The 14,115-nt window shown below is 42.1% G+C and overlaps 1 protein-coding gene across 5 annotated transcripts in view; it reads left to right on the forward strand.

Annotated features, from left to right (window-relative positions):
- LOC311049825 (neurobeachin-like) overlaps nucleotides 1-14,115 on the forward strand; it is a 302,517-nt gene that overhangs the window by 248,978 nt on the left and 39,424 nt on the right. For all 5 annotated transcript variants that reach the window (XM_084063694.1, XM_084063693.1, XM_084063690.1 and 2 more), the window contains one exon: nucleotides 3,176-3,288. In XM_084063694.1, coding sequence (XP_083919820.1) covers nucleotides 3,176-3,288 — 113 coding nt within the window. The remainder of the gene's footprint in view (nucleotides 1-3,175; nucleotides 3,289-14,115) is intronic.

Consider the following 14,115-nt stretch of genomic DNA (forward strand, 5'->3'; position numbering starts at 1 on the left):
CGATGCATTTCCTGCAATTCAAGCAATGCAATGATTTTGATCACATCTGGTGTGAATGCACCTTTAGTCTTATTTGACACCTTCCCATGTCCAACTCAATTTTCATTGGCTATTGAAAACTTCTGTTGTGATTTGAATCTTTGTGTTTATGATGTTGCCAATTAGGATTAAGAGACAGATTTGTGTCTTTCACTCACACACACTTAACGATTACTGCTGCAACTCAGCACAATTATCCTCCACAAGATCTCAAAACATTGCTAAATCAGACTTGACTAAAGTTGTCTAATGTGTCCCCTCTATTACATGGATTGCAAAGTATGTATAATAATAATAATTATTGTTAATATTATTAGGGCGATGCCTGTTGAGAACCCATTAAAGTTTGAAGTCGATCGGTTAAACGCTTCTTGACATGGGTTGACACTGTCATAGACACACACAGACACACAGATTATGTACATTTATTAATAGATTATTACAGTATATTATTTATTTATCAAATAGGTTCGTGTTGTCATGCAGTGATGCAAACAAATATTTGGTTCATAGAAAAACTGCTGCCTTCTGTGGGCATTGGATTGATTTGAGATCATGCTGAGGAAAAGAGAATCCTGCAATTGGTTCCCATACACTCAATTGAGTTATGATGTTATGATCTCATGATGATGTTATGATGTTCAGTCTTTCTTTGGCTTCCTTGAAATAATCCCAGAACGGAGGAGGAAGAGGTTTGGTTTAGTACAGGAAAAAAAGGCCTTGAGCGATCTTCAAGAAACTCCCGCCAAGCCTAGAATGCTGTGGTGTGCCTTAAGTGAAAGGTCTGTAAAGATGAAATACCTCTATAGCATCTATTTGTTGAAGTTCTCTTGGTCAGGGCTCATCTTTCATGTGGGCTGAGGGTGAGTGACATGTAAGTGCTGCTGGAAGTGGGATATGTTGGCTGGTTGACACTTGACGAGTTGGAGCTCAGCATGGCGACCTACAGTAACCACTGGCTAGCCAAGCAGACCTCACACCAAACCAAACACTTCATTTTACATTGCTTTATTTCAAACAAAGGATTAGATTGTTTTGTTTTATGTTGTGTTTTATGAGTTACATGAGTTTGTTTTCATGTGTTGTGTCATATATTTTGTTCATTCATATTTGATAGAGGGCTTGATTTATTGAGTAAGATTGAAATTTTGTTCCGATTAGGAGTTGGCTTGTTTTAATTATAAGTGACATTTATGTTGCCAAAGGAAACATAATTACAACTTTTAAGTTTATTTAAATGTTGATGTTGATCATGATGCTGGTTAGGAGAACAGCTTTTAATTATTAAATCATATGTCTTTCTTTTTTTTAATACACTGACTAGACCAGTGGTTCTCAAAAGTTTTTGGCTTCAGTACCTACTTACCCTGATTCCTTAATCCAAGCACAACAACTTTATGGCTTTATCCGACAACAACTACTAACATTTTGCTTAGAAAACTGCAAGAAAAAAATAAATAATGATAACCCACCCTTTGAAGAATATAACAATTAGTGCTTCTTCTTCTTGAGAATAAGTATTTATTTCTTTTCAGTAACAGTTGTTCTAGTCATGTTTTGGAGTTAATTTGGTTTAACACTTTACAGATCAGCAGCTTCACACAAAGTTTGTCAATGTTTTATCATTAAACATGCTGTTAAAGTAAAAAGTATTTAACCATGTTCCACTTTCTTTCATGTGCCCCCTGTAGTAGACTACCTCTGCATACCCTTAGAGTTGAACCTATCCCCATTTGAGAAATACAGTATATTAATGGATGCTGTGCAAGTCTGTTATCCTGAAATGAAGGACAGTAATACCGTGATTGTTTGCAACTTGGATGCATTTTATTTATAATTGTACTTCTCTCCATCAAGTGTTCATATTTGTTATGCTTTCTACAAAATTGTTGTCAGAATGAATTTGACAATCTTTGAGGACTCCTGCAAGGTTAAAATAGAGTAGAAATGGATGCATATTCTTGTACAGTATGTGATTTCACATACTGCACAATGTTTACTGAGAACACTAAATTATATTGATTCTGTTATTTAACCACCGGCTTCCAGTCACCAAGATCAAACCCGGAGTAGCATCCGGGTGGTGCAGGGGTAAAGTTCCCTGCCACCACCGTGGAGACTGAGGATCATTCCTTCGTGGTGCATCTCACTTGACTGGACGTTCCAACAAACACAATTCACCTTTTTTGCAGGTGGGAAGCCTAGATCTCCCTCCAATCTATGGCACTGCTTTAACGACTCCTACAGGTTGGTCGCCTGTTCAGCAGGGAGCTGAAATGGGAAGAATATCGCGTTAACGTCTTCCTGGTGAAACTCCTCACTATCATGTGAAAAGAAAATCCTGGCGACGTCATGTGTATCGGAGACACGCGATTATCTACACCCTTCCCAAGACCAACTAGTAGGGGTCAGCAGTGACAGGAATTACATGGGGGGGAATTGGGACAATGCCTATTTATTTTATTTTTTTAAACAAAACAAAATGGAGTAGCTCGAGCCAAAACACATCCTTTCTACTCCCACAGCAGTGTCATCTTGAAAAGGAAATTAGAGTGCATATGTGGCAGAGTGGTAAGGTGAAGAGATACTCTTGAGTTCTACAATTACTTTTCTCATGGATGGATTTCCAGTGACACTTCTTGCCATCTGATTCCCATATTCCCACTGAGAGCGAAGGAGGAAACTCACATCTGGCCAATCAGCATATGATTCTGGCAGTGTCATGTCAGGCATGCGTGGTGTCATGGCCCCCAGAAGGATCTACGTCTCTTTAATTATATCCACACACCACAACTTAGAGACACTCCATGCTGCCCATGAATTTAGAAACCTCCTCTTCAGAGCCTCCTCTAAACCGCACAGGCCAGCGATGCACTCGACAGTCAGAGGCGCAGGGGGCAGACTAATACATTCTCACAGAGTAGAGTGAGCTCTCTATTAGTGCATATGTCGCCCCATGGCAGACACCCTCAGAGACAGGAAGTGGGGTCTGATTGAGGGCTCTGAGATTCGGGGTTCACTGGAATGTTGCATGCTGGGTCCCCAAAGTAACTGAAGCCTTGTGTGTACTCTGCCCTGCTTTCAAGTCCCTCCCACCCCTCATCTCACAGATTTTCTGTCTGCTCTGTTTGTCTAGGGAGGACGTACAATGACCTGAGCCAGTACCCGGTCTTTCCCTGGGTCCTCACCAACTATGAGAGTGAGGAGCTGGACCTGACCCTGCCAGGAAACTTCAGAGATCTCTCAAAGGTACCGAGTCTCGCCATGCACCCCAGTGTGACAGGGGGGGAGAGGGGCACGTAGGGGCAGCCGGCTCTGACGGCAGGGGGATTTCCTCGCGAAGTCCCAGACTGTAAAACAATACCATATTGAATGGGAAATAATCCAGACATCATGTGCTCGTTCTGAACTCCGAGGTGGAATGCAGAAAGTGGAAAGTGCTGATCATATAACATCTCGTCTCTGCGATGTTTGGTATAGTACACAGTAAAATCACCAGGGTTCATTTAACCTTTATTGTATCATTTGGATCTATTTGGGCTAACCTTACACTGAGGATTTTACTGTGTCACTGTTTACTCAGCCCATGAATACATTTGCATTATCTCACTTGTTTGTAGTGTCAAAGAAACTCACTTTCACACCATTATAAGTTTTATTTCAGTAATACTATCATCATAGATTTTACCATGTATTGCAACAAATAGAATACAGATACATGGCACTGATAGCTCTGCTAATAAGATTCTCCCTGAATTAGTCAAGCAGCACGCTAAGCTAAAACAGGGAGTGTGATGCAGAAACCCCCCCATTGGTATACTGTACAAGAATGGGCCCAAAGCAAGACATAGAATTTTAGTTTAACCTTTGAGCCATGCAAGACTCTGAACTAAAGATGGAGGCTAGGGTGGTGGAGGCAAAGCTTTTTGCCAGCAGCAGTGTGTGGGCAGCATTTGTGTAGTAGAGATCATTATAGGAGGGAGCCATATTTAAATGGTCTGTTTGATGTGAGAATGGGCTGTGATTGGTGCATTGAAATGTGTGGTTGATTATAAATGCAGATTCAGTGAGTCCTGCATGAACTAATGCAACGCTTTGTTGTTGTTGTTTTGGTTTTATACCATAACAAAATAATATTGTATTTTACTTTATAATATAGGGTGCTAGCAATGCTCTCTTTCCATCAAGGCGTTTTATGCTATTATGTTAGCAAAAATACTTGATAGCTGTACAATAATTAATAAACAGCTACATAAATCAAAAAAGTTTACATGATCATGACATTATATCTTTGACAGTATTTGTTCCAATATAATTAACACTCCCCTATTCCCCCGTGTGAGTTGCCTCAATTGGACTTTTGACTACCGGTATATTTTCTGATCCACCTAACTGACCAGGTGAACTTCTTAGAGTTGGTAATGGCAGGTTGTAAATAAATACAGCCTTGCAAGTACTGAAGACATTCATAGTAATAAATATCATGCATCATTTGAGTCATTAAGTGGTGCACTAGACAGGCTACTGTTAATGCAACATAGCAGTGGTCTGGCATGTTTATGACTCACTGTATACTTGACATTACTGTTGACTATTTTTCAAAGCACACAGAGGAAGCCACTGGATTCCGTTAATCTCAGCATGGTATACAAAGTAAGCTGCAGAGACATGCATTTGCTTGAGATAGGTAATCAACTTAAGGAATTTCATTGCACATAATTCTTTGTCAAAGTTATGTTATCATTGCATTTTTATGCATTTTGGTGCAGATTGCAGATTGACTTGAAAAGTCTAGCCAAATACAGTCCCTAGAAAAATAATAATTTATGAATGATTATTCAAACTTCCAAGACTTATTAAACTGAAAATTACATTTAGCCAACATTGACTCAATTGTTCCGAAAAGTTCAGTAACATTGTAACAAGCTTTTGAGAAAATATAGATAAACCCACAATCTAAAAATAAAGCCATTAAAGGCTTAATGTACGATATATGGCCAAATCTATGAATAGGCAATGACATGTATTGAAGCCGTATGGTCCTTTAAAGCTGCCAAACCATGGGCTCAGATGTAGTGACACCAACGCCCTGCAACCATGGGAGATAAAATTCAATGTTATATTTGCACTGTCTTTGACTGAGGGGAAAAGCAGATAACTCTGCCACAAACAGCGAACTGCTTTACCACCCCTGCAAACTCGCTCTCGCTCTCTCGCTCTCGCTCTCTCTCTCTCGCTCTCTCGCTCTCTCTCGCTCTCTCTCGCTCTCTCTCTCTCTCTCTCTCTCTCTCTCTCGCTCTCTCTCTCGCTCTCTCTCTCGCTCTCTCTGGCTCCCTCCTACTGCAGCTCACAGGCTCACTGACCTGAAAACAGTCACATTCCTGTCTGAGCCTTCCTCTTGCGCCCGTTTTAGCTCTCCCTCTTTACCCCTCAATGTGCCGACACTCTGACTCAAGGCTTCACTTTGAGATCTCGCTTGTCAACACTTTGTATCAATTTTGCTTTGGGCATACTGTGTTTTAGACATAGCCAGAGAGAAACACGAGACTAAAAAGAACGGTTACAGTAAAAACAGCCAAAAGAATCGCGGGTTATAACAGAACGGCATGAACATGTACGTGGGGAACACTTCAGTAGCTCCGGAGTACTTCATCACTTGCAGTGTACTCACAGTGTCGTGGGCGAACATCTCTCTTGTAGGTATTGCTGTCGTTTCTGCCCCCTGTCTGCCTTTGGGTGCAGCAGCCTATGGAGATCCTGGTTGGGCTGAGAGGGGGGAGGAAGAGGGGGGCAGTGAGGTGCCATGCTGCGCTGGACCGGGAGCCATGTGCAATCCTCTGGCCCTGGGGAGACAGTTATGTATTGTAATGTATTCCAGTGACATCCTCCCATGCTGTTTACAGGGCTGAGCTGCCTTCATTAGCATGAGTTCACAGGCCCGTGTCTCCTGACAGTTGTCCTTGGAACCCTGGGGCGCTCATACCTCCAAAAGTTCACAGCTAGCCGAGCAGGGAGGGGACAATGGCCCCTGCGCATCTCCCCTCCGCTTGGTCCGCCCTTTTGTTCAATTATGGATTAGAGCTGGCCACACAATCTCTAGAGACTTGTTTATTGTGTGCTTGGTATGTTTTCATGTGCATGTGTGCACATGTACCCTGTGTGTAATTTTAGTTTAGTTGGCTCTTTTCTTTGTGTTCATACAGGGTTCTGCATATATTTTCATAGATATGTTTTATCTCTCCACACTTACAGTAGATTACAGTACCAGTGATCAAGGTAGATTTTTACGGCATGCCTCTGTTGGAGGCGAGCCATCTATAAGATCTATCTGTCTGTCTGTCTGTCTGTCTGTCTGTCTGTCTGTCTGTCTGGAGATAATCTCGCAAACTGCTGGACTGCAGCGCATTACATAATATGTTTTGTATTTTCTGAAATATTTAACTTTAATTTCAAAATGAAAGTCAACAGAGCTCAGATTGGGTTGACCAAATATTAGAGTCATGTGTCATAGATTGGCCACATGAAGTATGAGATTTACGTGGCAGCTATTAGACCCCATCTTGTTATTTCTCCACACGTTAGCACCATACAGCATATTACAGCTGTGGCTCCCAAATGGTGTCTGTGAGATAAGTCCAGGTGTGCCTTGGGATTTTGTGAGAACCACACGTTATTGATATATATATATATATATATATACAATTATACAAAAAGTTATTTAATTATCTTCTTACAATAAATGCAAGGAATCTCTGAAATCTCTGTAATCCACATGTCTCGAGAACCGATTGACCGACGACTCAAATTCGGCACACGCGTTGCAGGCGACCCGAGGGAGTGCAGTGCCTGGCATCGAGTCGGTCAGATAGGCGGTTGTCCAGAACCGTCAGAAAAGGCTCTGGCCTTGGCCCAAATGAGTCAATTGATTGCCATGGCAACCCCAGCCTAAACTTGATTTGTCATTTGATTACATAGTCAGTCAGTCTACTTTCCACAGTCAGTTTGCACTGTTAAGACATTCTCCACAGACGTTTACCACTACACAAGGACTTTCCAGAACTGCCGATCCCCCCTGATTAAATCAGGGGGGGTCGGCAGTTCTAATCAGGCTGATTTGCCCATACACTGATAGCATCAGAGATCTCCATATATGGGCATAAAAGGGGCAAGGACAGACATAGAGAAATCCATATATGGGCATAAAAGGGACACAGGCAGACAAACAGATACATAGATCGCCATATATGGGCACAAAAGGGTCACAGACAGACAGACGGTTTCAACTGGTACTTTGACAACGGGTATAACGGGTATTGTATAACATGCATTCCCTACTTTGCATTGTTCCCTAGTAGGCGGTGGCTGGCGGGTACAGGTCTAGTTATTTAATTTACTTACATACTTACATGAGTGTGCACAAGTACATTGTACACACTCATTTCCCAGTACATGAGGCAAATTCTATACCTTAAAAAAATAGAACCTGGTGTCCCTATTTTGGGGATAATATAACATTTTATTGAGGGTTCGAGGCCTAAAGGCTCGAAACCTCTTTGAAACTGTTGGCTTTCACTATTCTTCCGCCGTTTTTGCAGTTCTGGCCTAACCGTGTGGTCACTTTTTAACGAAACTCGGAAATATGGAGGGCTATCTGTTCAAAGGGCCAACTTTGAACAGGTACAACTCATGCCCTGTTTGACCTACAGCCATGAAACTTTGATACACTTTGATAAACTTTGATACACACATCATGCGTCTCCTCATGCAACTTTCACGCTCTGACTTTTGACCTCTGACCTTTAGATCTCCCACCATTTTGAATTATATGAAAAGCAGTTAAAATCTCCTCCTGGGATTTTTGAGCAATCTGCACGAAACTGTCTACACATGTACTTTGGACCTATGCCGATAGATGTGAGAAGACAGATTTTTTCTAAGTGAAAACGTTAAGCTTTTATGAGCCAATGTATATTGCAGTTTTATAGCAATTATTCATCTGCCCCTAACACATACATGCAGACTCACATTTGTTTGAAACTTTGCAGTAATGTAGAGGGTCATTCCAAGTATCACTGAAACTAATCTTACTCCAATTGGTCAAAGGGGGGCGCTATAGCAATTTTTTTTAAATGCAAACTTTAAACAGGCAAAAGTCATGCCTCGTTTGGCCGACAGCCGTGAAACTTGCTTACACATGTGCCTTGACTCATGAGGAACACATCTATCACTTTGACCAGTAAGCTCCGCCCTTAGATTTTCCCCCATATTGAGCAGTTTGAAAAACATTTAAACCCAGGATTTCTGAGCAATTTGTGTGAAACTGTGTCATCTGTGTGAGCTCCTTTTTCACCAGTTCAGGTCTGTTGGTCCAATGGCTGATCTCAGTCGAAAAGAAGTTTGATCGTAAAAAGATTCATCCTTCATTAGCGAAATAATATTGTAAAGGGCATGGCTTCATCAAAAAAGGAAGAAGAATCATCTTTGTGTGCTCCTTTCTCACTGCTGTCTGTCTGTGGATCGAATAGCTCAGTCGGTAAAGTTCTGGTTATGTGCCAGCCTATGAGTCCCAAAGGTCAAGGGTTCGATTCCTGTCAATGGCCATGGTTTGAAGTGTCCATGAGTGAGGTTCTCAACCCCAATTGCTCCCCTCCGTACTATCCACAATCCCTCTGTTCAGCTGTTGAGAATGCTCATTTGTTAATTGCATGGGCTGCTTTGTCTCAAGTTCATTCTATTCTGTTTCTATGTCTTATTGTGCTATTGTTGCATATCGCTTTTTGCCTGATCCCTCGAACCCGCTTATTGCTGCTTGCAGCTATATTTACATTTGTATTTGTATTTGTATTTTTATTCATATTCATTACCACACATTTTTTTAAATATCTCAAAAAGCTCACCAACGTTTGTGGTCCAGGTGATTTTGTGATGAAGCAGCAGAGTAGCATTGTTTAAAACCACTGGAGTACACTGAAGCCAAAAGATTCCCTCTCACACCTACACACCTGCAATCATGCTGCTGAATGGGCTTTCAGTCAGCTGTGAAAAATGCAACTGAACGCTGCGTGCCCTGCCTCAGGGCAAGAGGTGCACATATTTTGATGTCAGATGCATTCATGTGGCAGTGTGTTTCATTAGGCTCTTAACGATTATTTCCCATTTGATGGACAGGTGGTTGATAGAAAAGGGAAGCTCATCTTCCTCATAGTTGTTAAATGATGTGATAGAAATGGATTTAATTGCATAAGGAGGCAAACAGAGCTTACTTCCTTTGTCTTTGACAGGGAATTATTAGATGGATCTTGCAGAACTCAAAGAGAAGAAACAAAAATAAGTGACAGCAAGTATATTACTGGAGACATATACCTTGATGCATACTAAGTTCCTCTTTAGCTGTGAATACCACCACATACAGCATATCATTCAACTTCTTTTTGAAGTATTTTTTTCTTGCATTCAAAGATAACTTTATTGTTAGCGCCAACATTTCGCTGCTTATACCTGTATGAGTAAGTCACAAATAAAACTTAACAAGATCATATCAGTGACTTATTTTAGAGACATTTCACACATTTCATTTTTCATCTTGGATGAACTGAACACTGAACAGAGGCTGAGAAACTCCAATGTTTACAATTCTGTCTCAGAGACTACTGTTACGCACTGTGAAGGCTGAGCACCTCTGAGAGGTGCACCTTGGGTGACACAGACACAGTATGGCTGCTATAAGAACACTTCCTGCTTCCTCCTCTTCGATAATGGAGGTTTCTTCACCCCCACGCCCAGCTCTGTTAGATTGTTTGGGAGGACATCTGCTTTGTTTTTACTTGGAGGAGCATGATTGCATTAGACTGGAGCTGCGTGCAGCCTTACCTCTGACGAGGCGAGCAAAAATAAGTGTGACTTTTCCTGACAGTGCACCATAGCAACGTACTGTAATGTAATTTCCTTTGAAATATAAAATGCAGCACGCGTCTCCCGGGGACGTAGCCTGGATATAACCAAACAAGTAGAGGCACTCTCTGTGCAGTGCACCCACTCACCAATATTCACGGTGCATTATCTACAGTGTCTTTTGAATCAGGCAACAAAAGTGATCCTAATTAGATGTGATGCCAAATGTAACTTTGATCACAGGTTGTTTTCTAGTGTGGGTGTATTTCATCGGGTCAGGTGTTACCTATGGAAATTAACTCAGATGGGAGGAATTGTGCAACTGTCTGAGCCAGTTGTTGTTATTGTCATTTTTGTGTTTTGTATGAGACACAATACAAAGAAAAGAGAGTTGCTGATTACTCTCGGTTATGCAGAAGGAAGCAGCTAGAGCCTAATTTGGACTGTTGGTACCATCCTCTATTATGGATTTTGAGTATGAAAGCTTTAGAAAGCACATTGGCTATCTAAGTGCTTATTCTGCCCTATCATAAACAAATATTCTTTATTTCCCCAGTCCCCACTAATGAGCTATCGGTCACACTAAGTAACACAAATATTATTGTAGGCTTAGGTGCAGTTTTGTTGATGAAGGTATAGTTGTAGAAGTAGACACCAAAGTTTTTCTTCACCAGGAAGTTGTACAAAACAGATTGACTTACAGTAAATGGTTTATTTAAAGCTAATGTTAGTGGCCAAGCCCGTGTGGGGGCACTGACTGTGTAAAGGTACTGTAGATTCATTCTGGGACAAAGTATCCCATGTTTTCTGTGTTTTAAAGAAGAAAAAAGAATTGCCCCATCTTTTTGGGACAGATTTCTTAATGCCACCTATTTTAACCACTTCCAACTTCCTCTTTTCCTTTCGGCTGTTCCCTTCAGGGGTCGCCACAGTGAATCATCTGCCTCCATCTCACCCTGTCCTCTGCCTCCCCCTCGCTCACACCAACTAACTTCATGTCCTCTTTCACCACAACCATAAATCTCCTCTTTGTCTTCCTCTAGGCCTCCTGCCTGGCAGTTCCAACCTCAGCATCCTTCTACCGATATACTCACCATCCCTCCTCTGTACATGTCCAAACCATCTCAGTCTGGCCTCTCTGGCTTTATCTACAAAACATCTAACATGCGCTGTCCCTCTGATGTACTCGTTCCTGACCCCATCCATTTCTTCACATCTTTTCCACACTTTCCTTGGTGTCAACATGGCGTCCTTATTTTGGGACAAATATAAAAAGAATAGCTGGGTCTACTCTGAGAACTTCTTAGTCCATTCTGAAATGCAAGTCATTAGTCAGTCATTATGGTTAACCCGTGGCAGTGCCTATATTATGTACATTACATATACGTAATGTACATTAGCACATCATTTTTTTCTAAATGTCATATCCTTAATGGCCCAAATGTCTTACTGAACATAATGAAGATTAAGCCCCCATCTGTTTGTTATAAGCCCCTGTTTCAATACAAAACCATACTTGTTAAAGATCCCCTTTTAATGGGGATCTTTACCACTTGAAAGCTAGCACCCCTATTCTGTGGTGAACATGTGTCCAAAATAGCAGATCTACAAGCTCGATATACAACATGTTGTGAGCTTGTAGATCGGCTATTTTCAGCAAAGAGATTTGGTGTAGAGGGAAATTATAGCAAACCTAGTATAGAGCCTGGGCAGACCCCAGTCAACTAAGTGTAGGAGTCTCATGTGGCACCGGTGCAGGATAGTAATTTTAAAACTAAATGCCAGACACCAGAGGGTGGTTAAGAAAGTTGCCCTTGATCATGAGGCCCAGTCCTGGCATGCGCTCTACATGCTGAAGCTGTTCTGGAGTCACCTGGAAGTTACCTTCTAAGTTTCTTTATGCTTGAACTCTCCATGGGACAACAGTCTGGGAACTGCATTATACCAAGCTTTCATGTAGATGGGAGTGCATTCTCTAGGCAAACATGCTGTGGAAACAATGTCTCTTTCAGAGTCTTACCTTGTCAAGGATACCTCTGGTCAGTATGTTAGGTGAGCTGCTTTTATTAAGATGTTTAATGTTGCTGTTGTTTTGTGTAAGTGATTTTCTTTTACGACTTTTATGCCTGAGACCAAGGACAGAGACTTTGTGGGGGAAATGAATCTTCCTCTGAAAGCCACTAAAACATTCAGAAGGGAATACATGAGGGTTTGGGGAGATGCCCCAGTAAAGCAAGGTTTTAGGAGCTCACAACACCAAAGACTAAAGGATAAAGCACACATGGCAGATTGCTCAAGTCTCTGCAACACAGTGAAACAGCTGTGGTCCGCAACAAGACCATTGTCTCATTATATGATGCATTAAAACCTTCAGTAACACTTTCTATGAAGACTATGCATTATAAACATAGTACTTATGCTATGCGAGGGTGTGGAGTGGACTAGCCGTCAACAACTTGGGACTCGTCGCATTCCACTCCTTCCTATCCAGCACAAGTGTCCGGAGCTCTGCGGTGTTACTGGCTCCGACGTAGGTGGTGTGCCCCCTTCCCCTTGTAACTGTGCCTTGGGTTGGCTCTTAATGGCTTGGCATCAGTTCTGAGTGCCTGAAACAGTGTCCATGCAAGCCTCATCTTCTCTCTTTGACCTTGCCTGTGGCCCACAAGAGGCCCCCGTTGAGGTCCACGTTTCTGAAGTGGTCCTCCCATGTGACATCAAGTGCCATTCATAGCATTCTTATGCAGATGGCATTTGGGGCTTTTCCTAATGTACTGTGAGTATCCATGTCTCGGCCCTGTGCAGCAGTACTGATTCTACTGTAGCCACGAGCCGTCTCTTCAGGTCATCTCCCATCTCAGATTTCCACACTCTCCTCATCCCACACAAGGCATTCCAGACAAGTGCCCTGCGGACCTTCAGATTCTGTTCCGTCGAGGTAGTCCAGGGCTCCAGGCACCAAGATATGTGAAGTCCTCGACTACCTCAAGCAGCGATGGTTCTGTCCTTCGCATTGATTGCCATCACTTTTGTTTTCTTGCCATTGAGCTAGAGGCTGATCTTCCTGAATTCCATTTCTACTGCCAGTAGTAGTTCCCTTCCTTTATCTGCTGTGTCCGAGACTATAGGGCAATGTCATCTGCATAGTCTAGTTTGGTGATTGTAATGAGATGTACTCGCCGACTCTTCGTCGGGACGAGTGTGAAAATCAGTGTCTCCTCCTTGCCACTGAGTCTCAGGGCATGGTTCATCACCACAATAAATAGGAAGGTGGCCAGTGTATCACCCTGTAGGATGCCTGTGAGTATCTCAAACTCTTTAGTCTCGCCATTGTGGGACAGAACCTTGGCTCGAGTCTGACTATAACTTGCCACTATTGCCTGCACATCTTCTCAGGAAGGTTCAAGGATGTTCTTTATTGTTACGTCTTGTGTACAGGTACATAAGAGTAAAACTTATTTTTGTTTGGCTTCCTTCATACAATGCAGCAGCATTGGTAATAATAATAATAATAAAACACAAAAAAATATTAAAACAAATAAAGGGAGCACTTTGCAAAAAAGTGCAAAAAAGAGAACATCAGTGTATGTACACGTGCATATGATCTTGGTATATTATCCACCAACAGCATTTTTTCAGTATCTGCCACATTACTTTATGTAAACAACACAGTATCTTCTATACAGAAGTTTAGGTAGGAACAGTTCAAGCATATTAAAGTGCAAGAAAGGGACAGGAGAGGAAGGTGTGAGGGATGGGGGGGTAGCCGTTTCCTTTTGTCCTGATTTATTTTTGTTCTTGTCAGATCATTCATGTGTCTGATTGAACGAGGAAAGAAGCTTTTTAGCAGTCTGTTGCCAGTGGCTCTGAGACTGAGATTTTCCATATGGCTTCATCTGGAATAGTTGGGATGGGCTTGGATCCTTGATGATTCCGCGAGCTTTGCTGGCACAACGTTTGTCTTATAGGTCTTGGAGAGGGTGAGATCACATCCACTGATGTCCGCATAACCCTTTGCATTGCGGTTGAGGTCGGTACAGTTGCCATATCAGGTAGTGAAGCAGCCAGTCAGGATGCTCTCTGTGGTGCCTCTATAGCAAGCTCTTAGGACTTTGGAACCCATGTCAGATTTCTTCAGTTGTCTGAGAAAGTAGAGGCGTTGTGCTTTCTTCATCACCCGCGCTGTCC

Source organism: Gymnoscopelus microlampas (genome assembly GCF_963454915.1).
Source record: "Gymnoscopelus microlampas genome assembly, chromosome: 8".
NCBI classification, from domain to species: Eukaryota; Metazoa; Chordata; class Actinopteri; order Myctophiformes; family Myctophidae; genus Gymnoscopelus; species Gymnoscopelus microlampas.